General features: G+C 38.6%; 1 protein-coding gene across 2 annotated transcripts; it reads right to left on the bottom strand.

Annotated features, from left to right (window-relative positions):
- Positions 1-1008: 1008 nt before the first annotated feature.
- Positions 1009-25974, bottom strand: LOC104055301 (hyaluronidase-1-like). Of its 2 annotated transcripts, none has more exons than XM_054052857.1 (4): positions 25901-25974; positions 12652-13605; positions 5894-5983; positions 1009-4758 (listed from the first exon to the last, which is right to left on the bottom strand). In XM_054052857.1, exons 2-4 carry the CDS (start codon positions 13567-13569, stop codon positions 4330-4332), a joined length of 1437 nt encoding a protein of 478 aa, XP_053908832.1. In that variant the 5' UTR covers positions 13570-13605; positions 25901-25974; the 3' UTR covers positions 1009-4329. The 2 variants fall into 2 exon arrangements, with proteins under 2 accessions (XP_053908832.1, XP_053908823.1); XM_054052848.1 differs by lacking the exon at positions 25901-25974 and adding an exon at positions 23722-24345.
- Between the last annotated feature and the right edge of the window lie 1902 nt (positions 25975-27876).

Here is a 27876-nt window from a genome sequence, read left to right as displayed (position 1 = left end):
TACCAAGGCTGCTTACTCATGGTGTATTGTCTTGAGGGGCAATACTCAATTTATGTCTTCGCTACCACTTCCCTGTGGGTTTTGCCCACTTCCTTAGCCCTGGCTCAGCTGTGTGAGCAGAGCGATGTGAGGAATTAATCTGACTTTAGAAAAAAGCATCAGGGCAGGGAGGTACAAAGGCAGGGAACCTTTGGGCTGGATGGTTTCCCAATTCTGGTCAACATAAGGGCACCCACAAAGCCGTAGCAGCACACCACAATACAGGGCCACAATACAGTGGCATCTAAAGCTGGTCAAACTGGGACTGCGGCCGAACACATCTACCTGTCAGACTGAAGTGGAACAAAATGATTCCCAGCCTTTCCATACATTTATGAGTTGCTCAGAAAACACAACATTTAATAAGTGTAACACCCAGCAACGACGAGAGAGAGAAAAGAAATTAAACATTCTCCCAAATTTCAAAGTTTTGGAATGCTAAATCAGCAAACTTGAGAAAAGTTGGAAGCCTGTCAGTTATGCCTCTGTTAGTATCGTTTATCCTCTGAGGAGAAGCAGAGAATTAGAGGACTCTACAGCTCAGCCTTTGGGAAGAGTAAAAATATATGGTGTGAGTCCATTATCATCTTGAAGCAGAGGTGGTTCAGAGGAAGTACAGCAAATTCTCATTCTATTATCTCCAGAAAACAGTGCCTGCTTCTCAGGATCTACTATGCTTTAAGAGCTGGTTCTAGCTAAGGATGCAATTGTAATGGTTATAGCAGAATTCTCTGCAGCTGCAGACTCTCCCTCTTCCAAATAATTCTAACCCAGACAGAAATTGGATCATGTACCTCCAATGCATGGCCCATACCACTAGACCAGGAAAAAAAATCTTTGTAAAATTATATGTACCAGAAAGATCAGGCAATACCAACAAAAATATAGGCTCATGAAAAATGCACTTTGCAAAGCTTTATCAACTTTATATTTATTATGTGTCCTGCAGTAGCATCTGAACTTTGATTTGATACAAAGTACCATCAAAGACAGAAATGCACTTATAAACAAACAAATTGTCAAGATTGTAACTATGTGATGCTGTTTGGGAGGATCAAAAAAGTAGAAAAAAAAAAAGCTACATGTCCTGGACATTCCAGGTAGCTGGGCTTTTCAAGAAAGCTTATTCATTTTAATCTGATTTCCGTATTCAGATCTGGATTAAGTGAATCAATCAGTTCATCACTTATTTTGAAGACTAATATTAATTTAATGCTAACAGAAGATAAAAGGTGCTCTTTACCAAGGTTTTTACTGCATTTGACATTACTCCACAGGAAAGAGCAAGGAAGGACACCAGGATGTCAATAAACCCTCCACTGCCAGGTTGCTGCACCCCTCTGTGAGCACAAAGCACCCACAAAAAAAGAGAAGGGAGCGGAGGAGCCTTTGGCCTCCTTTGCTTTTGTGGCAGCTGGCCAGTTGGCCTTGCAGGCTGGTGCATGCTCTGTGGTCCTGCTGAGCATCAGGCTCCACCCAACCTTGCATGGTCCCATGCTGCACCTACCCTAGTACAGGGCACTGATGCACATCACACTGTGACCTTTTTCTGATAGGTGACCTGGGGCATAGTCACCTGTGGGGCTAAGGGATCAAATGCACGCTGTTTGGTACTGGCTGGAGTAATTAGTGGTCCCACATGGAAGTACACAAGACATTGGTGCCTTTACCTACAGCTGTGCAACCTCTGCCTGCCCTCAGTCAGTATAACAGCTCCCTCCAACCCCACCACCAACCGCTACAGTTGTAAAGGACTTCCAGGGATATTGTCTAATAGTAAAGCTTATTTTCTTTACAAAAAGCTTTAACTAGATGAAATAGGAAAAAAAAAAAAAAAACTGTAAAATTACATTCATTTAGGTGCTTGGCTACTTAAATTATTATTAAGAAACCAATACCAAATTCTGAGTTTGGTATTCTACCTAGGACAACATGATGATGAGGATACAGAACTGGTCTTATAGCTCTTCACAGAAATATAAGAGTCAAATTCAAAGATCTTTCTTTCCAGACAGCTGTACTGCCACAGACACTCACACACTCTTTTGTGTGAATTGGTAACTTAGAGCAAAGGAGAGACATTGGGCAGATAGAGCCTTACAGACTTTAGCAGAGCTCTGTCAGTGTACCCTAATAGAGAATATACATCACAGATTGAATCAGAATTATTGTCCATGTACTTCACCCATAGTATTTGTATTGTTTGTATAAACTTCCCACAAAATACCAGAACTTTAGCTGATGAAGACTTTGTGTCAGTTTAATTGAATTTATACCATCCAAATAAATTATGTATATAAGGCTCTACAAAGTTGATTCTTATAAGCCTACATAGATAATGGAAACACTTTACAAAACAACTCACAATATTTTAAGAACACGTTTTGGCAACATAATACATAGGCATTACAACATTTTCTCATCACCCCTCATTTCAGAACACAGAACAGTACTACAAAAAGCAGGAGTACACATTTTAAACACAGAACTGCACTAGCAGCATTTTAGCAAAAATGGGGATAATAGTTTCTATGCTCTGAGTGCACTGAAGTATTTTTAAGTTTCCTTTGAAGTTTAGCAATCTCTGAGCTGAAAAAAGGAACTGAAGCAGTATATATATAATCAATAAAAAATATTAGAAAAGGTAGAAACCTTAGCTTCAATCTAAAGGCATAGTTCTTAACAACTCCCAGTTTCTCTAAACTTTAGTTTTAATCCTTTCTCTCCCACACCAAAATAATGACATTTTTTGCCTTCACTTCTACTGTCATCCATTGCTGTTAAGCACTGCAAAGTAAGAGGTCAGTGGTAAAGCTCTCCTGTATCTTCTCAGCACAACATGTCATCACAATGACTCACTATACCTAGAATTAAGTCTCTCTTTAACTGAGGTCAGTCCCATTTCAGTGTCTAGGTTGAAAGGGGTCGTTGCAGCCTTAACATATCCACTGCAGGTCTGTTACCAGCTGGGTCTTTGGCTTGAGTGAATCTAAGCATTGCAGTTGGCACCAGCTGTGAATCTGGTCCTGGTGAACCAAATAAAGGGGTTTTTTTGTGGATTTACCATGAGGAAATGTCAGAGATAACAGGAGGTTACAAAGAACGTAGAACACTCCAGCAGACCGTAACATAGATATGTGTTAATGTTTAAAGTAATTTAGGGCAGCATCAAGGAGGGGTCTGGCTAAAGGCCAGATTCAGACATTCTTACTCAGTTGCATGTCCTTTTGCATAGCCTCGCTGCTTTTAACCAAACTGCTACACTATTAGTGTACTGTGTAATGTGAGAAATGAAGTCTGTCCAAAAATAATCAATATAGACACTAATCAGGGTAAAAAAGGTGGTTTAGACCCACATGTGGGTTTCTGACTAATTTCTCTGGAAGAGTACTCAGTTTGACACGTCATACAAATACCTCAAAAGAAAATTATTTTAATATTTTCCATAAGTCAGAAAGAGATGTAGGGAATTTCTTAGTTTTATCATCTATTCAGTGAAGGCATACATTGTTTACTACACTGAAAGGCTGTGTGGAAGGCAAGTCTTTGATGAAACATATATGCTCACACATGAACAATGGAGTAATAAAGAAGTGCAAATGGACATGACACAACCTGACAAGAAGGCATGTTATTGATGCTAAATTCACTGATAATCAGTGGTTCTTTAAGTGACATCATCTCCAAAGAGGTCCCCACCAGAAGTTGAAGGTTGCAAGCCATAACATTGACGGTGAGTAGAGTTCTTCATCTTCTCCTCTCCTATATGAGGGAGGTGCACATCAGCAGTGGGATCTGCCAGCCTCTTTCTCTTTCCCAGTCTCTTGGGTGACTGCACATGAGTGGTAGAACGGCAGAACTACCAGACCTGTAACTATTTGACTTCAGCAAGAGCTGCAGCAAGTGGTTTGTTATCCCTGGCACCCATGAAAGATCTCTTCATCAACATATATTTAATGATAAGCCCTAAAGCAAAAAGGACCTGTGTCTTTTCTAAAATTCTATAAGAATAAATCATTGCAGAACTTTATTCAACATTTTTATTCAGGTAAAGTTTCCACTGTTGTAACAGAAGATTTGTCTGTTGTAGGTATGAGTAAAATGTGAGTTAAGAGTAAAGGAGATGGTAAAAAAGAGGGGGCTGCTTTCCAAATGTTTAATGTCTGAAGCAATTCCAGGAGTGGGAGGTAAAGAAGATCTGCTTAATCAACAATGGCTTTTCCATTTGTAATAAAAACTTGCTAAGGAACAGAAGTCATTTCTTATTTCCTTGCACTGCCTCTGAAAACTTTAGTGAGCGGTATGAAGCAGAAGCAGCTGCATGGCTCCTAAGAGAAGAACATAAAGCTTTTGTTTTCTTGGTCTACTGAAGCCAGCATGAACCCAGTGCTCCATTAGCCTTTGATCAGGCAATTCACAAAATATTCCAGTCCAGCCCTGGTAACACTGACACATGAATCTCTGTCTCATTGCTTCAATATTCTCCAGGCTGGGTTCACCAGTCACCTGGAATCTGGGGACCCTCTCTGAGTGGCAGGCTCGGATCTTAAAATTGGTTGGTGGCAGATGGAGGTAAGCAGAAGAATCACTGTTTTTGCGGATACATCTTCCATTCTTCTTACATAGGACTTTGCTACAGAGTTTGGCTGCTGAGGTCACATTAATGACGTAATGTCCTAAGGGTCCATCAATGTACCGTTTCACAGTTGAACAGCTCTCCTGTAGAAAATAAAAGACCATGACACATTACACAGTAGCTAGCATTATGTCCAGATTTATTATATCTAAGAAGATGCTAGGTATAAAACTGTTCTTGGCCAAAGCAACCTGTTGAGATAAATCTTGTTGGATTTACATACTGTGGTAATATATTGGGTTTAAGTGAGTTTACTTCCATGGGTAAGATTAGGAAAGTATCGTCTATTCGGGTGCTTCATAGCAACATATGGTATTAGACTAAGGAGGAGTTCTAGTAAACAGAAAGAGAATTCATATGCTAATCTGAGACTAAGTAGTTCCTTAAGTACTGATTGCTGGTAACTGCTAACAAGGAGCAGTGCATGGAACTAACAGGTCTTGAAACACATATTTAGTCACTGCTTTGGTCCTGATCTCTCCAACTTTTTCAGTTTACTAGGAGCTGTATAATTTTCAGAAATCAGCACAGAAGTTGCTGCAATTGTGGCTACAAAGTTCCGGTTCAGATTTCCTTTTTCCCTCTGTCCAAGTCATTGGTGGATTGCCAGAGACTTGAAGAGAAGGAGAGCAGACTGTATGAAAAGCAGAGTGAAGCCTGGTCCAGGTATCAGAGCCTGGTCTAACCTGCTGTGCTTCCTGCAAAACCTCAGTGCAGCTTCCTGCCTCCTCCGTCTCTTCAAGAAGGATCATTTGTGAAAGTCTGAGGAATCTGAGAGGAAGAAGTAGGCCTTTTCTTGTAGTAATATCATTTTCCATCCAGCATTTCAACACAAACCCCACCACCAAACAGAGAGACTGCCCCTGTCCAGATTCCATTCCTTCTCTATGGATCTGTACGAATGACCACAGACAGAAAGTAGAACACCATAAAAATGCTCTGTTTATATTTGCATATTATTGCTTCAAAACACATCTTTCTTCTAACTTGGACTCATGATTTCAAGCTCCTACAAATGACCTGCCCAAAGCAATGTGCTCTGAAGCAATGGTACTTCTCAGCCTAATGAATGTATAGAACTAATAAGACCTGAAAGTAGTACTGAGACATCATCCTCAGTCACTGGCTGATGACTTCAATAAAGATAGATACGTGCTATGGAGGTTGCAGTGGCAGAGGACAAACATTCCTAAGTACTAACAAACCAATGCAACGTACCTTTGAGCTAGCATATTGCATACTGCCCCAGAGAACAACTCCAGCTGCTCCCAAGGCTGCACTTTCACCAATGGTATTGACCAGATCTGTCTGAAAAAGGATGCCAAAAACAGACATCAGAAAATCAAAAACTAAAAAGTAAAACAAAAACAACCAAAAAAAAAAAAATCACTAGGATATTGGTATAATTTTTTTCCCCCAGAGGAGAGACGTCAGTTCTGCCTTATAGTCTTCAGAATAAAACCACTATTTCATTTAGAAAGCTCTTCTCTGTATCTCCACATTTTTTTTCATAGATTGTATTCATGAGTTGGACTGCTAAATAATGAAATCATTATAGCTTATTCACAAGGGGTCTTCTAACAAAACTGGTGGGGTAAGAATTGAATGATCTGTTTTAGTCTTTGAATGATTACCATACCCATGAAGGCACCATTTTTGGCAAATGATAAGTATGATCACACATCATTGAATCACCTTTGTGGTGTCCGATTGCAGTTCAAAGGCTTTAGGCAAGTGTCTAACTTATAATTCTTTAGCCATATCAATACAGTTACAGAGCTACTGTTTCTACCGGTGTGAATGCCATTGTTCCAGGAAACTCATCTTTGAAAAAACAGCCTCTTCCAGTGTTGCCTGATGCCAAACGGGGAAAAAAAGAATAAACCCACACATTTGCATACTGACTTAACCATGTCCACATCTAGAGCTGCACCAATAAGTAGTGGAGTTGTAGCAACAGCAGTAACACCACTTTACCAAAGCACAGACTGTATGTAGAATAGGAATCACTGGTGCCTTGCCAATAGCATGGCAGTGTACCTTGCAAGTGCCTTAAAGCCATTTCCTGTGGCTGTGAGCATTATGCCTGGGGAAATTCAATTAAATCTTAGCAAACACGGAGGAAGGCTCTTCTTCCACCCTCATATACCAAGGCATGATCAATTACATTTAAAGCCATCTCTACCTGCAACGATTGATAAGAAAGTAATTCCCAATCAGTGTTTGTAATGACAGATATTACCATATTTCTCAATTTGATGAAGAAGAAGCAATTGCTTTAGAAAGTTAGTGATGGTCTTTGATAGAGACTTTTCACCTCTTTTTAAGATTAAAAAAACCCAAAAGACCAGCCAAATTATCACAGTATGGTGGTAGCACCTTAGAAATAAAAAATGATAGAGTGGAAGAACCATGTTATTATTGTTAATTACTACCAAATTATTTATTTCACAGTGTAAATGGATTCACCAATATAGCTCAAGAGATATAAAAGAAGGCATAAATAAATCCTTGTGCAAGGGAGTTTCTGCTGAAGAGTTAAAGACAATTACAGAAAAGTCAGAATGAGCAGTGACTTTGACCCTTAACTAAAAGATTTGACAAAACACTGCAGGGAAAGCTCGCAGAAGTGAGCTTGCCTACTGGTTCTTAGGGTAGAGTTCAGGGTGATACAAAGTATAATTGGTCTGGCCTGAAGTTTCTGTAACTGCTGATCATCCAAGCAGTCTTGTAGAGAATGTCATTAGTCTTAAACATGGGTAGTTTGGTGCTAGTTTATAAATGGATAGTGGTGTGACCTGCAGGTGTTATTTCATGATGGAGGGTTTTTTCCAATGGGGATTCATTTATCAGTAAAAAAAGTAAAATTTATGTTAATTAAAAATCAAAAAATCAAATTATAAGAGAATGTGAAGTACATTCTGACCTCTTGGTAATGGGGGTTCACAGGCTTTCCTCAACTGCAAAGCATTTTATGAAGATTACTCAGATACAAAGGCTGGACTGTGATTCTACATTAGCCACATGATGGCTGAGTTATTTAGCACTAGCACAGTTCAAGTCTCATTAACAAATTAATGAAATCTTTTCAGACAGACAAAATAAATAATCAATAGATACTTTGCATTACTGGATGAATTAAGACCTGAGCAAAATCCAAAATAAATATTTTGTTAGTAATATGCTTTAGGAGTTAGGGTGGTTGACCAAGAGTCAGTAAACCCTGTATTTATTCCCTCATATTCCACAGCTTTTATTTTATATTTTTAGAAATCATTTGGATTCAGATCTACAAAGGGATTTCAGCACTTCATGTCTAACTCATATGGATATAAAATAATCATATGCAAGAGGATGACCCTTAATGTTCATTTAGTCCTTTGTGTGTGTGTGAAGTCCAATGGCAGCAATAACTTCACAGCTGGAGTTCCCAAGGCACCTACGCTTCCACTTCAGTGCACACCTTGAATCACTACCTTGCCCATGCTGAGAAGCTCACCACTTTTCTCAAGCTAAGTCCAAAATCTGGTGCTGATTGGAAGATACATTTCCCTAGGGATACTTTAAGGAGCACCTAGACAAATGTTGTGTAATGGCAAAAATAGGATCTTACTGCAAAAAAACCTGTGTGGGATCTCATGTAAACACTCTATTTCCACCTTACATTTGCTTTTCTTGTATTCTTTAAAACAAAACTTGAGTGCTAAGAGTTCTCCCCAGGAGGAAAGAGAATTAGAAAGACATGGGCTGAATTTTTCTCTCTTTCCTCATGCTTAAAAGGTACATCACCTCCAGGTAACCTTCCATTGGGGTTTTCTTGACTATGAGCTTACGGACAACATTTAGAGGAGTGCCATTTCTCTCTTTGATGCCATTCCACCTTGCACCAATTCAACGAATGTTCAAAGGAGAGCAAGAGAAACAAGTGGGAACCTGACTACAGCTCATGATTAATTAAAGTTTAATAATCAGGCAATTTGCCCACAAGGAAGGAAATAAGGTTTCTGTCATTTCTAGGCATAGTTACATCTTTTACTGAATGACTGACTCATGTTCCGTAATTCAAAAGCCATCTTCACAGAAAGGGTCTTCCCTGAATAACCTATGAACAGGAGATTACACCGTCTCGTTTATATAATCTCTCCTGCATGCAGGTTATTTTTGGTCTAGTGACTCCCTAACTCTTTCTTAGTTTCTAACACAAAGTGCTAGATTTATCCTGAGCATATTGGGAAAAGAACTGAGTTGAGAGCTTCTGCACCAGAGGTGGATGCTCTGACCATGGGACAGTCACACAAAAAGGGAAATGTTTCCAACAACTCTCCCCTGCCACAGGCAGGGGCAGTGAAATAAATGTCTCACCCCGCATCCAAATATTTTGAGAGAAGGAAACATTAAGTGCTTCCCATCACAGCTGAAAGTGGTAAGTTGGGAGCAGACATAAGGAGATGCATCCCTGAAGCCCTGAGTGAGGTACACGAGCTCCACCAGCAGCTTCAGATACATCAGTCCTGTTTTGGGGGCTGAATTTAGCACAGCTTCTCACTCAGCATAGCTTAGCATTAGTGGGGGCTCACTGGCTTGGCACTGCCATGTGAGTCTAAGTACCTCATATGGAATAAAAACATTCAAGTTTAAAAAATTTTAGTCATCATCTTGGAATTTGTCTAGGTACGGAATCCTATTTCACTCTTTGTATCAGATCCTTGCCCATCTGCATTAGAGGACCGTCCTGAGGTGACAACGTTCTGGTTCAGCTGCCACTTAAAGTGTCTGGTATTTCTCCAAGTGAAGAAGAAGTCAACAAAACCTCTTCCCTTCTGATGCTCATTCGCATTCAAGCTTTTGGGGGCAGTGTGTATCAACTAAAAATCCTCAAGATTATACTGGGGACAGCTGGTTTAGCAGAGGAGGAGGCTATAGCTCTTATAAGTGCTTCACATTTTGAACAGCCAAGTCCCTGCATTGGACACTAAAAAAAACAACAGGTGAACTAAGTTGTTGTAATTTTGGAACCTGAGAGGAAACAGGTCAGTTCTAGTTACAAGTTGAGGAAGGAAATATAAGCACATTTGTAATCTTTTCTTTAAATTTTGACCAGTCTTAGTTTCAAACATGCTTTTCTGGTATTCAGGAATGGTAGTGCAATCCTGGCGTGGTTGCAGGGAATGCTCTCTGTACATGTGCACACCTGGTCATCAGAGAAGAATATCTGTAGGTGAACAAGACAAGTCGTTATCCATTATTCATCACTTGTTAGTTATCATCCTGCTTTATTAATGAATTCAGTCATCTAGTCAGGAAGAACAGATGCTACTGTGCAACTTCCCTCTCCCACACAGTTAGCAGTGAATTGTCAGATATTTTCTGAATACCCTACAGATGGCAAACTGCTTATATGCATTTCTAGCAAATACAGAACCCTTTTATAATGACTGGGATCTCAATTCAGAATTTATAAACTGTTTCCAAGAAAAAAAGCAGGATTAATATCTCAGATACCTTACACACAACTCTTCTGATTTCCAGGTACAGTCAGAGTGAAATGTAAAGCAGACCTGGGTCTTTTTTCTTTCTGCAGGTTTGCTAGACTTCGGTCTATTCCTCAGTGACTCTGACTCACAACCATTCCTCCTATATTCTTCCACTGTGATATTTACTGTATTTTTCATACTGTGTGCAGAAAGGCTTACACAGAAGACTTCAATGTGTTACCAATTAATTCTATCGAACCAGAACACCACAGCAGTTGTACAGCTTGATGGAGCAGGACGGTGGTTCTCATCCAATCCCTATCAGAGCTCAATTGCCTATCAACCTGCTGTCCCAGTTTTTCTGTGGCCATTTAGCCTGGATGTCATTGTACTGGTTCCTTTCCTTGCCACACTCACACATTTTTGCTATAGCTCAGAGGTTTCATGCCATGTTTGCAGGTTTGTGAGCTTCGCTTAGGGTCATGTCATGGGTCAAATGAGAAGTTCCAGTCTAGTCTAAAATCCGAACACAGAAAACCACATTAAAAATATCTTAGAGGCTAAAGGCCTATGAAGAAAAAGAACATTATTTTCCCCTATTTCGAATTTTCTTAAGGTCAACCCTGCAAGTTCCTGCAGGCCCCATGCTGTTCACACAGACAATGCGTATAGCCTGGAGACACACCAAGCCCTGTCCCCATGGCTGCCTGCAGAGCCCGGTACTGTCCTTATTAGAAAATATGTAGTAGAGCACAACCCAAAGATGTCTCTGTGGCAATGCATGGATCTTCCTCAACTGCAAAGTGAGAAACTGATCTTTAAAGTAACCAAAAGTAAACGGCTACATGCAATTGAGAAAAAGGACAGTGAGACAGAGGATATAATGTAAGAGGAGCGTCACTCCAAACTACCACTGTACTGTTCAGAAAAGCGTTTAAGGTAAAACAGTAGCTTTATACCACCACAGATTTTGAATTCATGCATGACTGGTAGCAGCATTTTAGTTTTCATATTTTTTAGTAGCATTCATTTCATGGTATTTTTATATTGATCATGATTATATTATAATATTATAATTGATTTATATTATAAAAATGTATTCTTACGACCTACATTTGAAGAATGCTTATTTGTTTCAGGGCCTGAGTTGTTCACTGAAGGTATTTTGGATCAAATCGTGCCTATACCGACCGCAGTGGCTCCTGCCTTCAGTGGGACCTGGCCTCGCCTATTTGCTCATGACTTCTGAGTCAGCGGTTTCAGTCAGTCAGTCAGATTTCCAAGTCAGTGGAAACCTGCAGTTTCCACATCCTACAGAAAACCATTCCAAAGTGTCCTTCATTGCTAAAAGTGAGGTAGATTGCTTCTATGTACCATTTACTTCACTAAAACACTTCCCAGGTTGTCAAGGCTTCAACACACCTCCCCAGCTCTACACTCCAGGCTGAAGCCACATGCAGCCTGTGGTTTGCTAGTCTGACCATTGCCTTTTCCCTTGACCCTTCTCTCCCCTTCGCTGTTCTGGTTTGAGTCAATAAATTTTCTCTATCAGCAGCAGAAACAAGCTATCACATAAATCAAAGGGAGCGAGCACACCCAGATGGTACTTAGTCATCAACGGATTGTTTTTATGGGCTCCCTGCCCCAGATTTCCTCCCCTCTCTCCTCCCGTGGAACTGATAGAGATCAAAGCAGAACTTCGAGTACTTGAGACAACTACTAAAAAAAAAACAATAAGCATTTGTGGCTCCCTATTAATGTGCACAAAGTCAGAGCTGTTGTCAGCCTCACATACCCAGAAAGTCCGGGATTTGTATACACATAGCTTTGCCATCAATATTGTGGCCACTGTATACTTACTGCCCTTTATCATTGGGTGAAGGAACACTGCATGACTCAAAAACTTGCTTTCTTTATTAAAAGGACTGTACAGTGTTAGCATTAAATGGTCCATAGGGAAGTTACTTCAATGTGTTGGACCTCTGCAAAGCAAGACGGCCAATGTTCAACATGTAGGATTTAGGAACGCCAGGCCAGAGTAGTTTACTTGATGGGTTTATTTCTATACTGAATTAATTTACATTTGGATAAAGAAACAAAAAAGCCTTGAGGCTTCTTTCTCATCAAAGTTTATCTTTCCATTACACTAATTAGTTTTAAACTTCACAAAAATTTGTGAAGCTCATTTCACAAGCTGTCCTGAAGAATTAAAATATCAGAATGAATTACTTCCTTAAGGAAATTATTTCTTTGTACTTTCTTTCTAAATTACCCTCATTAAAAATATACAATGTTATCCTACAGGAGCAGACCAAAGCACTGCACTATTAACTCTTGAGAGATGTAGAGTTTTGTACCGTGGCTACAATATTTCCTTTTAGAGGGGCTGCCTTAAATATGAAAAAGAAATGCATAAATGCATTTATACAAGGAAAGATTTTAGACAATACTTTTCATAAGAGGCTGTTTCTAAATGCTAAATTTCTAAAGAAGTCTGCTTACCTCTGTTAAAACATGAAAAGTATAGGCATAAAATGGTCTGGAGTAAACAAAAACAGGCAAAACATAGTCTTTTCTAGCAATTGAAGCAACACGTATTGCCTCCTTAACCCGATAATGAACAAACTTTAGTGCATTTGTACTTGACTTCAACATATAATCCAGGTATACAGAAGGGTAGAGAGCAGTGCTTTCCTTCCACAGCCAAAGCAGGAGGTCATTGCGGGCAGACTCGATAGCTGGACATTTCCCCGTGTATGTTTGGGGGTGTTCTTTGTAATCATAATTGTAGCAGTCTGGGTAAAGATAGTAACCCCACAAACCATTTGGTCTCATATGCTCAGCCAGAAGTATAGTGTTGTTCATAAAACTCTTGCCAGCATTTTCAAATTCCTCTTTAGCCACTTTTCTAATTTTGTCCTCTGACCACTGAGGATGCCGTCTCCTAACCATCTCGAGAGATTTATTTCTATAAATGCTTTTATGGCCCCAATTCCTATCCCACTGGGGTCTCCAGTTTTCCCAGTCAATGACTGCAAGTCCCTGAAATTTCTTCATGGGTATGCAATAGTCAATATCAGACTTTGCTTTATTAAGGTGTTTAATAAGACTTTCGTTCTGGGGCACACCTCCATTGACAGGATCTCCATTGTCTGAGTAGTAGGGATAGTATCCCAAATGAGTGTGATAGAAGATTGTCACATTGGACCCACTCAGAGTCTCATTGGTGTTGGATACAATATCGAAAACACTGAGATCCAGGTCCACCTTGTACCGTAGCCTGCATTGCTCGGTTGGTGCATTCCAGACAACCATGAAAGGCTTGTGCAGAGCCAGAGGGGCCCGTGCCGGCTTCGGCAGCTGAGCATCAACCATAGTAAGCAGCACTGTCACTGCTAAAGGTTTGAACCAAACATCCATGGTATGTTTTTTTCTGGGAAATTGTTATGATGTGTCCTTGAAAACAAAAATGAGAGAAGACAAGTTAGAAGGGCAGTAGCCAACCTAGAGGCAGATAGGATGACAAAGGGGTCCCTTGTAGTTTGATTGGCTTTTGGTAAAATTATGCCTAGTGCAAACAGAAAAAGTGCAAGACTGTGATCTTGAAATGCTTTGAAAGATAGACTTCAAATGCTTTTTGATAGACTTTGCTGTCCAGAAGTGTATTCTGGTCCTCAGGAATTTGTTTTCTTTCCTAGATATCTCCCAGTTGATTCAGACTTTTCCTTAACATTTACTTGTTCCCTAATGTGTTAATGAGTTAATATAAGAATGACTTAAGACTATAAAAGAGAATGTGCTCTTCATTGGAAATTTCAGCTTCTAAGCATATTCTGCTACAGTCAGACTAACTTGTCTATAACATCATCGCAGTAAGGCTAAGGCTCTCTTTACTATCTATATATGTTGATGGTCATGATAGGAAAGGTAATTTAAACAAAATGTAGACATTTCTTCCTCACACAGCTTAATCAAGAGAGCTCAGAAACACTGCAATTTTCAACATATCTGAAAAACAGTGTATTGCTGTCTACCCCGAACATAATTTTCATTTTCTAAATGAATAGATGGAAGAGTGATAACTAACGTGCAGACAAGAAGCATGATGATATTACTGACTTAATGATTTAAGCTCCTTATTTTCCTGAAAGCAAATTAAATAACAATAAGTTAAAATAAATTAAGTTAAGTAGATTTGAACTATGTGGAAAAGCATGCTGTATCTTTGAAAAGGGATCTAATCTGTAGAAGTGAGGGTTTATTAGCATTACTTTTTCCTTTCAGGATCTGTTGTTTCCCCTGACAGTCACACTGGCCTGAGGACTGCCAGTATCCTGGGAGCTTCCAGAGCTGCGGGGCTGCTGGCACTCGAGGCACTCATGCGCCCCCCTTTGCACCCTATGGGGCAGCTGTTCACCTGCTGCTCACAGTGAGCTGCTCCAGAATCTACCCCTGATCCTAGTCCTTCTTTAAGAAGCCCTTTCCCAGATTTGTCATTCAGGTCTCTTTGCCGAGGAACACAGTAACTATTATTGGTGCTGATGAACAAACACTACACAGTGGGGTCTTACTAATATATCAGCTTGAATCCAGAGTTCATAAAAATCGTTTGCCTTTGTGAATGTTACTACATCTAGAGTATGACATGGTTTATCCTCTACCATTCACCTGTTAGGTTTCTCCATTGCAGTCACACACTAAATCACTACAATCACTGTTTGCATTGCAGGTTCAATTCATGCACTAGACATGTGAATTCGAACTGTTCTGAAACTCACTATTTTGCTACATTTGTGTGCATTTTTAATTATTTTCTTCCTTGACTGTAAAGTCAGAGCCAAGTTATCCCACTATAATTAACCTAACTGCACTCGTCCCTGGTATTTTCTCACTCAGTTAATGCCAGTTAATCACTTAACTCCTTTCCTAGACAAGAAGAGGTCTTCACACCTACCCCTGTATTAGCTCACAGGATCACAAGGCTTTTGGCTTTCCAAACCAGTATAGGCAACACAGTACTCTAAATACTAGATTTTGTAGTCCTCCTTAGATATGACCTTTTAATCAGTAATGGGATGCCAAATGTCCAAGAAGGTTGCAGGTACCCCTATGCAAATCTACCATCAGAACTTATTAAACGAAAAATCTTTTCCATTGTTTGAAAAATGTTGAAATGTTGAAAAATATCATGCATCATATAATCCAGGATTTCTCCCCCTGACATCTGTTCTTCCTTGCCATTTCCCACCCTCTGGGTCTTGATGTTTCTTCTGCTCCCTGCCACCGCTCTCCTGATCTTCTGCCTTTCCCTTAGGTCTCTATGGCCTTTTATCTTTTATAGAACAGCTTTTCTCTCACCTGTCCTCGGTCATGTGTTTTCCCACCTTCAGTCTCAGAAAATTATTGAGTCTTCCTGACGAGTGGTCTGGTACAAGAGCACCTTCCCAAAAGGAAGGCAATTGGCATTAAGCAGTGGTTAGGGGCAGAGAGTGAAGAGCAGGACTGCAAGAAGCCACAAAGCAGGACTCCCAAGGAGCAAGACCTCATTAGAAAGCTAGAGATTTATGCTCCTGTTGTTTCCTCATCTACTCTCTCCATGCTTTGTTTGAATGCCTAAATATAGATTTGGCACCCAAGTTTTAAAATTTTGCTCACAGTCCTTTAAATCCCGTTAAGTATAACATCCCTGAGTGAAACAGCCACTGCTACAGGCACGGAGGTGGCACTGTGTACGAGCATGCGTGTTGGAAAAGAATGCTAGGTTATTTTTGTTCCACTGATCTGCCCTAAGGAAGTCTTGTGGTTGCAAATGCTATCTTTTTCTCTGTTTTTCTGCAGTCTTGCATAAGTATCTAAGTAACGTCATGGGCTCAGGGGGAGACACAAAAAATGCCTTTCCCTTCCTGTTTCATACAGACTGATGAATGCATCACAGTACTTTGCACTCCTTCTTTGATGCAGTAAACCAACTTAGTCCATCTGTAGGTGCGCTTTCATGATTTGGACTGCTTTGCAGTACTTGAGAATAAGCCCATAATATAAACAAAGATTTTCTCAAAAAGTGATTGCTCAGGTGAAATGGGAAGAAAAGGACAGAAAGAAAAGACCTTCTTTGAATTTCTGTGTAAGAAAAGATGTGGGAAAACATCCCAGCTGCCTTTTCCCACAATCCAAATGCTAACACTATTCAGTCTTGTCTTATTATGTACATATAATTAGATCATTTTGTCAGGTATTAATGATTAATACAGTACAGTTCTTGTCTAGATCTGACAGCCTTAGGCATTACAACATTGCAGATAATAAATTGTAGCAGAAACAGGCCAGGAAAAAATAGTGCAGGATAATTTTAAGTTATGTTTTCAGTTCCTGGCCAATTCTTGTCGCTGACCATGACAGGGCTTTATATCACAGAATCAGAGAATGGCTGAGGATGGCAGGGACCTCTGGACGTCATCTGGTCCAAGCCTCTGCTTAAGCACGATCACCTCAAGACCGTGTAAAAACACCACAAGTGACAAAATCAAAATGTATATTTCAGCATATGTTGAATAATTCTCAGGGGTCTTTTGACTGGATTGACCAAATTTTCATTGGAGCTCTGAAGTGGCTTGGACACCTTGCTCAACTGTAGACATGCAGATGCAGGCTGAATCCCAAGGGGAAAAAAAAAAGGCAGGAATCTGTCTAATCCTGTTCTAGATGTTTAGAGGTTAGAGGTTGGGTAAGGACAGTCATTCAGAGTCCTCCAGTGAATATGAACACATCCCAGAGCTACTACAAGTTCCTTATTTGAAGCCATACGGAATTAGTAACCCAGCTACCTCCATTAACCTGCAAAATGAAGTGATAAATGCCTAGATAACATGCCTACCTTTTAGATAGCTAAAGCATCTCATTGCAAAGCATCTCCCTTTTCCTGCCACTTTCTGTTACACATAGGAAGCATTCCCATATACACAATACAATAAAGGAGAGACAATTTTAAAAATTGTTCTTTGAAAAAGTTCCAACCCACTTCCATTAATCTGCAGTTAATTCTGCTGTTATTTGCACATGAGAATTTAATTACAGGCGCTTACTATTTCTTTAAAAAGCCACCCAAAGCCAAGTGAAATGAGTTTTCAAAGAAACAGGTAAGCCTAGAGATCTGAAACAGAGGAAAATAAATTATCTGTTGTTTCACAAATGCACAAAAGAACATCTAAACAAGAACAAAACATCTTTATTACCATTTCCACTGCTTTATCTTTTGACTATGGCTTTTTCAGTTTTGTGCAGTAATTAGGCTGCTTTAACCCCTGTTTTTTAATGAGCACAGAAACTAATGATTCCTCCTTGAAGCTCATTATCAACCTGGATCTAAATTCTCCTGGTTTTCTCATTCAATGGCATATTATCATGGTTAATTTAACTTCCCAAAGATGCACATAGCTTTCTGAGTCACAACAGTGTTTGCAGAGCAGAATCTGTTCTCAGTGTTTCTGCTCTATATTGTAAAAACAAAAATGAATTCTTTGTAAGTGAAAGAAGTGGGGCCTGATCACAAATCCAGTGAAGCTGGTAGGATATTTCTTATTGCATTCAGGAAACTCTGTATAATGCTCTCACTGCAAAAATAACATGCAACTTTCTATTTGCATCAGTTTCTGCTATGTGGTTTAGGATAAAGAGTATTATGGCTGGATTTTAATATAGCCTTTAATAAGTGTGGTGAAACTTGCCATTTCTTGAACAATAAAATTGGGTTAATTTGTGCATATTCCTTTCATGATTTTTTATAAAAAGAAACAAGAAAACATTTGCTTTTCCCAAGCAAATGATATTAACTTAGTCCAACCTTTATTTCAATTGTGTTTATATGTCAGAATTCCACTGTATTTCCATCTCCAAATATCAACTGAAAACGGCATCTTAATTGCACAATTTGATTCCAAAATAACAGGTTAAAATTAGCAAAAAATATAGACTCAAATCCTAAAGAAACCTGTTTGCACATCATGTGTTCCAATGCAACCCATTGGTGTTCTCCAGACAGCCAATTCTGCTTGTCTGCTGGTTTTTATTGATTATCTTGGTGTTATTTCATTGTAACACATGATGTTACTGCTTGTACTTTAGATTACGATTCATATGTTGGTCATATAATAGCCTACCAATACAACTTCATAATAGCCAGCAAATGCATCCTCTCATTTTAAGCTTCTCATAAACTGGCTTTTAAAGGAAGTATAATTAACATGTAGAACACCATTCTGTATTTTCACCTTCTGCTGAGTTTGGTTGTTCTTGACAACAAAGGTTTTTAATCTCTTCTGGATGAACAGCTAATTTCTATGAATATATTTGCTATTCAGATTCGTCTTGCAGGAGTGGGACATTTTAAGTGTTTTAACTGCCCACACAGTTTTATGTCAGTGGGACAAAAGATAAAAAGAATCTTCAATCCAATAAGCATTTCATAAAACTTAAAAACCTTTCACTGTATACTTTAGTTAACAGTTGATGTTCTGGCTATTTCATTTCTTTATCATTCTTCACCTGTCAGGTAAGAAGCTTACAGAATATCTATGTCATTTTTGTACTTATTTTGGAGAAATAAATGCAATTTCTCCAGAGCTATAATGATAAAGCATGAGATAAGGATAAAAAGATTTTAAGCAGATGTTGCAGTGAAGCAAGAACAGTATGTAGATTTAGATTTAATTCAAATAGGATTTAATGTGGTTTAGCTAACATTTCTATTTTTCTGAAATATCATAAAGATGACCTTAAAAACTACTCCATGACAAAGTTGGGCTTATCTTACTCCTTCAGTTCAGGCAAGAAGAGAAAACCACACTCCAAGCTTCAAGACTGTAGAAATGTGTGCAATGTCACGTGCAGTAGGAGAGCAAGAACTCACAGAGATGTGGTTCTACCTGCAGAGTATGAGTTGCATTGCACATCTTTCATTGATCTCCATAATTATTTCAGAATTCAGAAAAACACTTTGGAAAAAAACAGGACTAAAAGAGTCTTAAGTTCCTACAGTAACAGCCACTTCAGATTCTCTCATTAACCAGTATTTGGCTAATATAATTTAAAATCCAGAATAGGAAAGAGGTACAGTTAAATCATAGAAGAAAAGTGATTCTTCAGACAGAAGTGATTCTTCAGACAGAAAAGAGTCAAACTTTGTGGTCTAAACTAGATTAACAACAGTTTAACAAGCTTGCTTTCAGCCTCTTACATGCACTATTGACTTCTGTCTTGCAACTGTGGAGTGTAGCGCTGCACTTTCTTTCACTGCAGATAGACATTTATTTTAACTAATATTTCTCATATCTGTAGGAAAATGTTTTGCTTAGAAAAGAGATTAAATACAGTAGCACTTAAAAAGGAATTAATGTAAATGGATTGCTTGCATTCCACTGAGGAATATGCAAAATTGGCAGCTAAAAGACATCTCCTATTTTGAATGCAACCTGACCACATTTGGGGCAGTTATTATTATTTTGGCTAAATTATACGAACATTTCAACTATATGGGGGTTATTTCTTCTAGCATAGAATCACATTTTGAAAAGTAACTTGCTAAAAATTTGAATAATCTTGTGCATTGATACATTTTCTATGAGATATGATTTATATGCACACAATGCACACTTACAAGACATAATGTATTTATCTACACATATATGTTTATTTCTCTGTCTTTGTAGGAAATAAAGAAAAGACTAAATCTGTCTCTGTCTTGCTCCCTCTCTGCTGTTATTATTCTGTTTCAAAATTATGTCAAAAGTGTTGCCTTTTCTGGTTATATTGAAAAATGCCCTGCATTAGATAAGGCGGTGAGGTGAACAGAGACTGCAAATCTATCATGAATCCTTCTGTGGTCCAAAAGTGTAAAACTTCATTAAAGAGATTAACCATCTCTTAAAGTCTCTTGACTCACATGTCATCCTAATTCTCCAGCTGTATTTCTCAGACTAGATTCCAAGTTAAAAAGTGAACAGAAGAAAATTAACAGTAAAATGTTTGCAGTCTTCCTTACAGACTAATAAAAGTAGAAAAACAGGTACATGATTGACTTTTTCCTTTGCAATTCATATTTAAGTTCACTTTCAATAGGTGAATAGAGATACCAGGTTGCAAAATGTGATGTAGCATCTCTTATTTTTGTACAAAAAATGTCAAAAGAAATTCAAAGAGCAAGGAGATGGGGATTTAGGCCTTTGCCATCACTGCTGACATTTTTGTAAACTGTGGATTATTCATTTTAAAGCAAATGGAAAATTCCAGGGGACATTCTTAGATGTGTATCACAGCTTTACAGTAAGTTACATTTGGGCCAGAGATCTGTTTAGGCATTTCCTGTTTAGCTTTATTGTTTCTGTTATGTGCAGCTCATGTCATGCCTTAAATAGAGAGAAAAGACTGCAAAGAAGCGTGAGAACGAAAGAGAAAATGATTGATATTGAAAATCTATTCTTCCCATGGAACCCATAATTATTCTCTTCTATTAAAAATAAACATTTTTGTACTTCATGTGACCTGCTCTATCCTAGTCTACCTGTGATGTCTTTATTGGATAGTTCTTATAGACCAGACTTGCATCTTGGCACACACTGTTTCTTATGCCAAGTCATCACATTAGTACAAGCAACATCGAGGGCCACTTGGCACAATAAATGGTGATGTTTTTTCACCCCAGCCTTGGCCATGGGACTGGTTTCATAGAAGTACAAATCAGTCCTTAAACTACTTTCACCCTGGTATAAATCTCAGTAAAAACAGGAGACTCATAGCTTTTCATTTCCACTTGTCAATTTATATGCAGAATAACAGAAGTTTTAACTGTGTTTGGAAGCGAGGAACAATGACATAGGTAGTGAAGAGCAGAAAAGTCAGGCTTTCCCAGCTGCCTGGAACTGGCAGCAGATCCTCGGCATAGCCTGCAGCCAGCTCTCTTAGTTCCACTAGGCTTTACCGTCAAGGGCGCTCTTTGTCCACAAAGTTAATATTTGGGCTCCGGTCACTTCCAGATCTCACGGACACAAATAGAAACACCTGCATCTGCGTGCTGTCACCAAAACTGGTAAGATGTTTGACCTTTCCCCTTCCGCTTGTGCAGCATAGGCACACGACACACCTACCAGACCAGTGCTCCAGTGCTGCAACAACTCTGTACATTCTCCCAAATGCCTTCACATTCCATTTATGGAACTTGGGCCACCTCAACTCTCTTTTTTTTCTGATTTCACTGCTCAGGGCTGGGTAAAGCCTGCCCAGTCACACATAGGTGAGCTGGAGTCAGCTTGTCCTTGCCTCCTGCTCACACACAACAGGGGAACGCGTGGAAACTGCCTGGGCTGGGGATTTCCTTCCCTCTTGGCTCTTCTCTCTCGCTGTCCTGCTGCCTTTAACATAGGGATCTCAAACTGCTTTTCAAATGTTAATCCTTAACTTCCTGCTGGAGAGAAAACTCTTCCCTTTTGAGATATTTAAACTTTTCAGTGATTCACTGGCAAACCAGTGACAGAGGGAAAATTAAGACACAGGTCGTGGTTCCCGGTACTGTTTTAGCTAAAAGACTGTCTTGTCATTTTAAATCACTGCAGATTATTGATGACACTTTGAATACCAGGGAAAGATAATGTAATATGATTTGAATCTGTCTGTGCAGCAGAGGGAGATTAAATACTTATGCCACAAACAATTTTTCAATTGCTGAAGGACTGAGTGAAAGAAGTAATTTTTGAGTGGATGAAACTACATAAAATCTAGAGTATGATACCTTTTTACATATCTAATACACTAATTTAGATTGCATCTAATATATGAAGCATCAGTCTACATTTTTTATTAAAAAACTTTATGTACTTTCAATTCTATTGCTTCTGCTTCTATTGCATTATAAACTGAAGACAAATATATTTCAGAAAAAAATTCTCAATATTTAAAGTTGCAACATTTTCATTAAAAGTGTAACCTTTATATGCATTTATAATATTTATTTCTTCCCGATATACAAAAAAAAAGGAAAAAATTGAATTTTTTGCTTTCTAAAGGAGCCATATTGATTGATTAATTCCCTGAATAATTAAGACTAAATTCCTCAGTAGTGTTCAGTACACTGTTCTCCTGGCTCTGGCCTTTGATGGGTGAAAATAAAAGTGCCTACCCACAGTATTCTGAAAATAAGTTCTTACTGGTTTATAGATTTTCCTTGTAATTTATTACTAAATACTTTTAACTCAAGCTCATAAACATTAATTGGCACTAACAGAATACATCTTACCTTCTAGCATGTAGTTTTAATAGCTTATAAGAATGTATGAATGGGTAATATTGTACAATAAATAATACATGAGTTCATAATGTTGCAAAGTATTCAAATAGTTTAGCTTCTTTCACATAGTCTGCTTAATTCACACATTCACTGGCTGAAAGGTTTATTGTTATTACAGGCACTCATAAAAGAAAAAATTAAGTCAAATTGATAACACAGACAATTCCTACAATCAGGCCTTGGCTTATTCTTGAGGAAATGGTGTAAACTAAATTAACTCCAGTTCTGTCAAAGATAAATTCTGCTTTCAGATGTCGTAATTCAAGAAAATTCAATTGAAATTAATTGGGGGGTGTGAATCTGGAAACATTCCAGTTGAATTAATGGAATTAGTAAGCATTTATAATCCTGTGAGAGGAAGAATGTGTTTTTTAGTCAGCTAAAAAACCTAATATGTTGGTAAATGCTTAATAAAGTTGAGTATTTCCACTGTAAATCTCTACTTGCAGTAAATAATTCCTATTCTTTGAATAACACAAAAAGAAATATTGCACTTTTCCAAAAAAACTCATGATAATTTGTAAAAGATGCATACAGCATTTGAGGAGAAATTAACTTCAGATTTCATTTGCATGCCGATATACAGCTTGTCTGGTGTCCACATTGCCCGAAATAAATTATTTGAAGATATTTCTATCTCTACAAATACCTAGCACTATGTATTAACACAGATGTTCAATAAACAGAACTCATTGTCAAAAAACTAACTGCATCCTCTTCCAGGCTTGTTTTGTGACTTCTTTAAAATACACTGTAGGTGATGGACTGCCTTAGTATGGGTCATCTTGAAACAATTACCCTGAATGTTTTAGTTTTAATGAAATAAGTATCTGTTCATTTTTCTTGTGGCAATAAATGCAACATATGATTGGCTGCTTTCTAGATATGTTTTGTTGCATGCACAGCCCAGTGCATTTAAGTACTAAATTGATTAATAAAATTCTGAAATGCCTTTAAAGTCAAAATATTACTTTTGCTTTTCAAACATGAGTTCTATTCACAGACAGTGTTTCAAGATCAGCTTTCTAATTTAAAATCACTGATTACATTGGAATGCAAAGCTATATTTCCTGTCAAACAGCTATTTGTCAGGAAAAAAGAAAAAGAAATAAAATACAGACCAGAGTTGACACGCTACAGAAAACAACAAAGAAAGCCTTCCTAACTGGTCAGCTATAAGCAGCAGCAAAAACTTTATCTTTACTCATTATTAATAGAGTAAATAACATGGCACTTACCTCGATGAAATCAGTGAACAGAAGAAAACTTTGGCGGAACAATTTACAACGGCTGATGGGTTTGTCCCGGCAATGTGCTCTTCCTAATGAATGGGCTTTTAATTAATGAGAAACTGAGGGCATCTGAAGACAAGGGCAGAAATTTACCTAAATCCTCACTGTGTCATTGCAAAATGAATAAATAAATTCATTAAAAAGTAAGACATATTACTTGTAAGCAGACTGGCTCTTGCTATAATAATTTTGTTATCGTCTACTTTTATAGTCCGATGAGGGATCAACTGGACAGGTGATTGAGAAGAATTAAGTTGTGTTTTCAGAGTTATATGCTCTGGATTCAGCGGCGGCAGGCATTAAAAGCAGAGACAGCTTGGTCACTGCTGTGCAGGGAAATGCAGGGATGACTGCAAAACCAAGCCGAGAAAATGGTTCAGGCAGAGCTGTTTTAAAAAACTGGTTGGATGGCTGGACCCTAAGAGTTGCGGTGACTGGAGTTAAGCACAGTTGGTGGCTGCTCACAAGTGGTGTTCTCCAGGGCTCCGTGTTGGGGTCGATTGTAATTAGTACCTTTATTAATGACCTGGATGAGGGGATTGATTGCACTCTCAGTAAGTTTGCACTGTGAAGTGCAAAAGAAGGAAACCCTGAGTTTCCCCATCTTGTCAAGCATGACTGTTGCCATTAAGTATTAAATTTGAAATAAGTACAGGAAAGAAGTACAGAGAATTATTGGAAAAACTACTGATGTTGTTGTTGTTGCCACATTTTCTCCAGATTAATGGAGCCATTCAAGTTAAATAGGAAACAAGTAGCTCCCTTAGCCCTGGAAAAAATAAAGTCAAGTTATCTATGAGCCTGTCACTCATCCTCGACTGAGCTCCAAACTAAGGTTTCTCAAAGCTGAGGCATGTACAGAAGATCTTTTCTGCACTGGTTCTCCAGCTTGCAGAGTGATTCCCCTTTTTTCTTGCCTCAGCAAGTTGTTTCCATCAGTGGGTACAGGTGAGATGGTCTCTGAGGCCTGAGTCTCTCCTGAGTGTCTGGCTGACGTCTGCTGCCAGGGCAGGACGTGCAATCACACAGACAGGCAGACAAGCTTGTGCCCATATCTACACACTCTGTGAGGGCTTTAGCATCCCTTCTGCTGCTGGAAAAGCTGAAATACCTTCTCATTAACTGACTATTACCCAACACTTTCAGCAGATATGCTGGTGTGGATGTTTAACAGCTGTCCAAGCCATTCCCGACATGATGTAGTGCACCCCTGCCAAACTGCTGAGGTGCTCTTTACCACCCCTCCTCAGCTCATCTACTTCATGCCGCAGCCCTGCACTCAGGGTTCTCATCCTGAAGTGCAGCAAACTGGCTCACACAGTCACCACAGCTTTTCCTGAGTACTTGTCAAGACTCAGCAACAGCTTATTCAAAACAAAGCACTTTCTATTAGCCTAAAATAGATAATAGGAGAAAGGATAAAATTAAACAGACAGCTTTTCATATATGGCCTTCTATCCATCTTCCTTTTTAAGCCATTGCAAAGGTCCCTTCAGCCCAATTATCTCAGCCACTCAGGGAGTGGAGATCAACCCGACACATGTGTGGAATGCCTCTTTGTCAATGTGTTTCTAGGTGTATCTTTCGCTCAGAGAGTGGCTGCTAATCCAGGTGCTGCCCTCCTCCCACTTACTTCATCTTACCGTACTTGTAAGTATTGTCACCCCCTTGGAGCCTCACCTCTGCACAGCTGAGCCTTGACAGCCCTGCAGCAATACCCCCTCTTTACTTCTATTCTTCTTCTGTGTCTTATTTTGTTCTACTAAAATGTTTTCCTTCACTGAAGTGGAACAATACGAAGCAAACTGAAGCATAATTTACAAGGAATTCACTTTGATGATTCTCTTTGTTCTATCTGTTCACCAAACAATGTAACTTTCCAATTAAATGTTATGGAAAATATCAGTATATAAGAGTCAAATATATACACTGCTGTGCACATGTACTTGGTTTACATACATATATAGGTAGTATCTTGGTATAGTCAAAAAATAGACCTGAACACAGTTAAAATAGAGTGGTAGAGTAGGGAAAAAAATCCTCAGATTAACAAGCAGAAAGCACTGTATTTCTCTGATTAAACTGGAAAAGAAAAATAAATTTGAAATAAACAGCTGGCACCTACCAGGCCACACACACTCCAGGCTTTTACTCAGAACTGCACAGAAAAGTGAATCTTGTAGGAGATCCTGCAAACAGAACACAAACACAACTCAAGATCTTGCTTCTTCAAGCGTCACAAGTCATTTGGGTAGCACTTATGAGCTGCTGGAGCCAGAGAAATTCCTCCAATCCCTGAAGAAAAAAAATGTGTTCAGGATAATGAAAGAGCTCCCAAAAACCCAGAAAGGAAGAAACAGCTTTGAGAACAAGTAGTTTTATTTTTACAATACCTACTTGATGACAATAGTGACACTTACCACAAGTCAGTGTTATACTTTAACCATAGTTTTCGGGTTTCCACCTTTCCTTCTACTTGCACTTGTGTGGGCACTAAGAACGCTGGGTCTTGCATTGACGTTGGGTTTTTTTCACTTGATATTGCAGTTAAATTTGATACTTGAGAAATGGAGATCACAAGGGAGGTGCAACAATTGCCATGAGTCAGCAGCTATTGATTCCTGCCGTCTGACAAAGGGATGCCTGATCATATACACATATATAGACATATACACATATACATTTGATTCTTCTCAGCAGCAAGACCTCAGCCTCACCCATGCAGAAAATGTTCTGTGGGACAGAAGGAATGACAGGCTGCAGCAGAAGAAAGGGAAATGTAGGGACAGACTGTTGGGAGAATAATTCAGAGAGTGACTTATGCTTTGGTTTTATTTGAATTACAAATGAAACCAAGATCTTTAACAGAAGGAATATGAGGAAGAAAGCCGTACCTTAGTAGAGTGGTATTTGTGTAGAGCTGGGGAGGAAACTCAGCTATTCCCAGTCTCTTATTACCCATGTAAAAATTATGATATTTTTATTTCAAATTTAATTGCTGATAAATATAATCCAGAATCCTACGCATAGAGAGAAATGCCTCAGGAAATCACAATATGGATATGGGTTGTCACTCCCATAAAATGTTGTCTGCTCTCAAATACAAAACTGGCTTGGGTTTTGGTCTTTTTTCATTTATCTGACAAAATAATGTCAATGTATTTTTCCTAACTAATTACCAAGTAGATATTTATATTAGCATTTAAAGACTATAAAAAAAATACAAAGTCCAGAAATATATTAAATTCCAGGTTCTGTGCTATGTCACAAATGCATTCTGGATAATTAACACTTCTAAAAAACCTCACAGCTACTTAAACAACTGGACTAATAAAGCATTTCTATGAAGAATACATATTTAATAACAAATTACTTCTAAGAGTTTTAGAAAAAGTTAACTTCCATTCTGCCTGCATAATAGCCCCTTATGCTCCATAGCTAGGGAAAAAAAAAAGCTGAGAAGTCATGTGGGAATAATCTAGACTGAGGTTTAACACTGATTTCTAACCAAATTTTGTCAAATTGATTAGACCTGTGGGCTATGGGCTTCATTTCAAGTCCAAACATGTACCTGGTACCAAATTTTACTCCAAAGGGCCTATTTTATTTAAAGTTAATATGAAGTAAGAGGGTTCATGCCCCTGTGGTCAGATTTCCAGATCATATCATTGCCTAAAGATGCAAATAGGCACTTACTGACGTATTAAAAAGCAGTTGAACTGGTTGGGCCTCATAGGACTAGAGGCTCATATCTGTAAAACTATTCAAATATTTAATTCCTGTTTATGGGTGATTTGGTGCAGTCAGGCACCTTGCTACCTTTGGGAGTAAGACCGATAGCACTGAAGCAGGGTTGTTTCTTTTGATAATATTATTAGATAATTATCTGCACTTTAAGCCCTTATATAATTTTACAAATCTATCCCTTCAAGGGTTAGAGGGTTAAAGGATTAGGTCCCTGTCTTGCATTTCTGAGCACATTTAATCATGAACACTGGACATTTGATTTTACGGCTAGATAAAGTGAAACTAAAACATATCCTAAAAATATCTGCTAACCATGAGACAGAATAAACTGTCCCTCATAGCTTTCTCTTTAGG

Source organism: Cuculus canorus, chromosome 1 (genome assembly GCF_017976375.1).
Source record: "Cuculus canorus isolate bCucCan1 chromosome 1, bCucCan1.pri, whole genome shotgun sequence".
NCBI lineage: Eukaryota > Metazoa > Chordata > Aves > Cuculiformes > Cuculidae > Cuculus > Cuculus canorus.
Note: the sequence above shows the minus strand (reverse complement) of the source record. Positions and strands in the feature narration are given on the sequence as shown.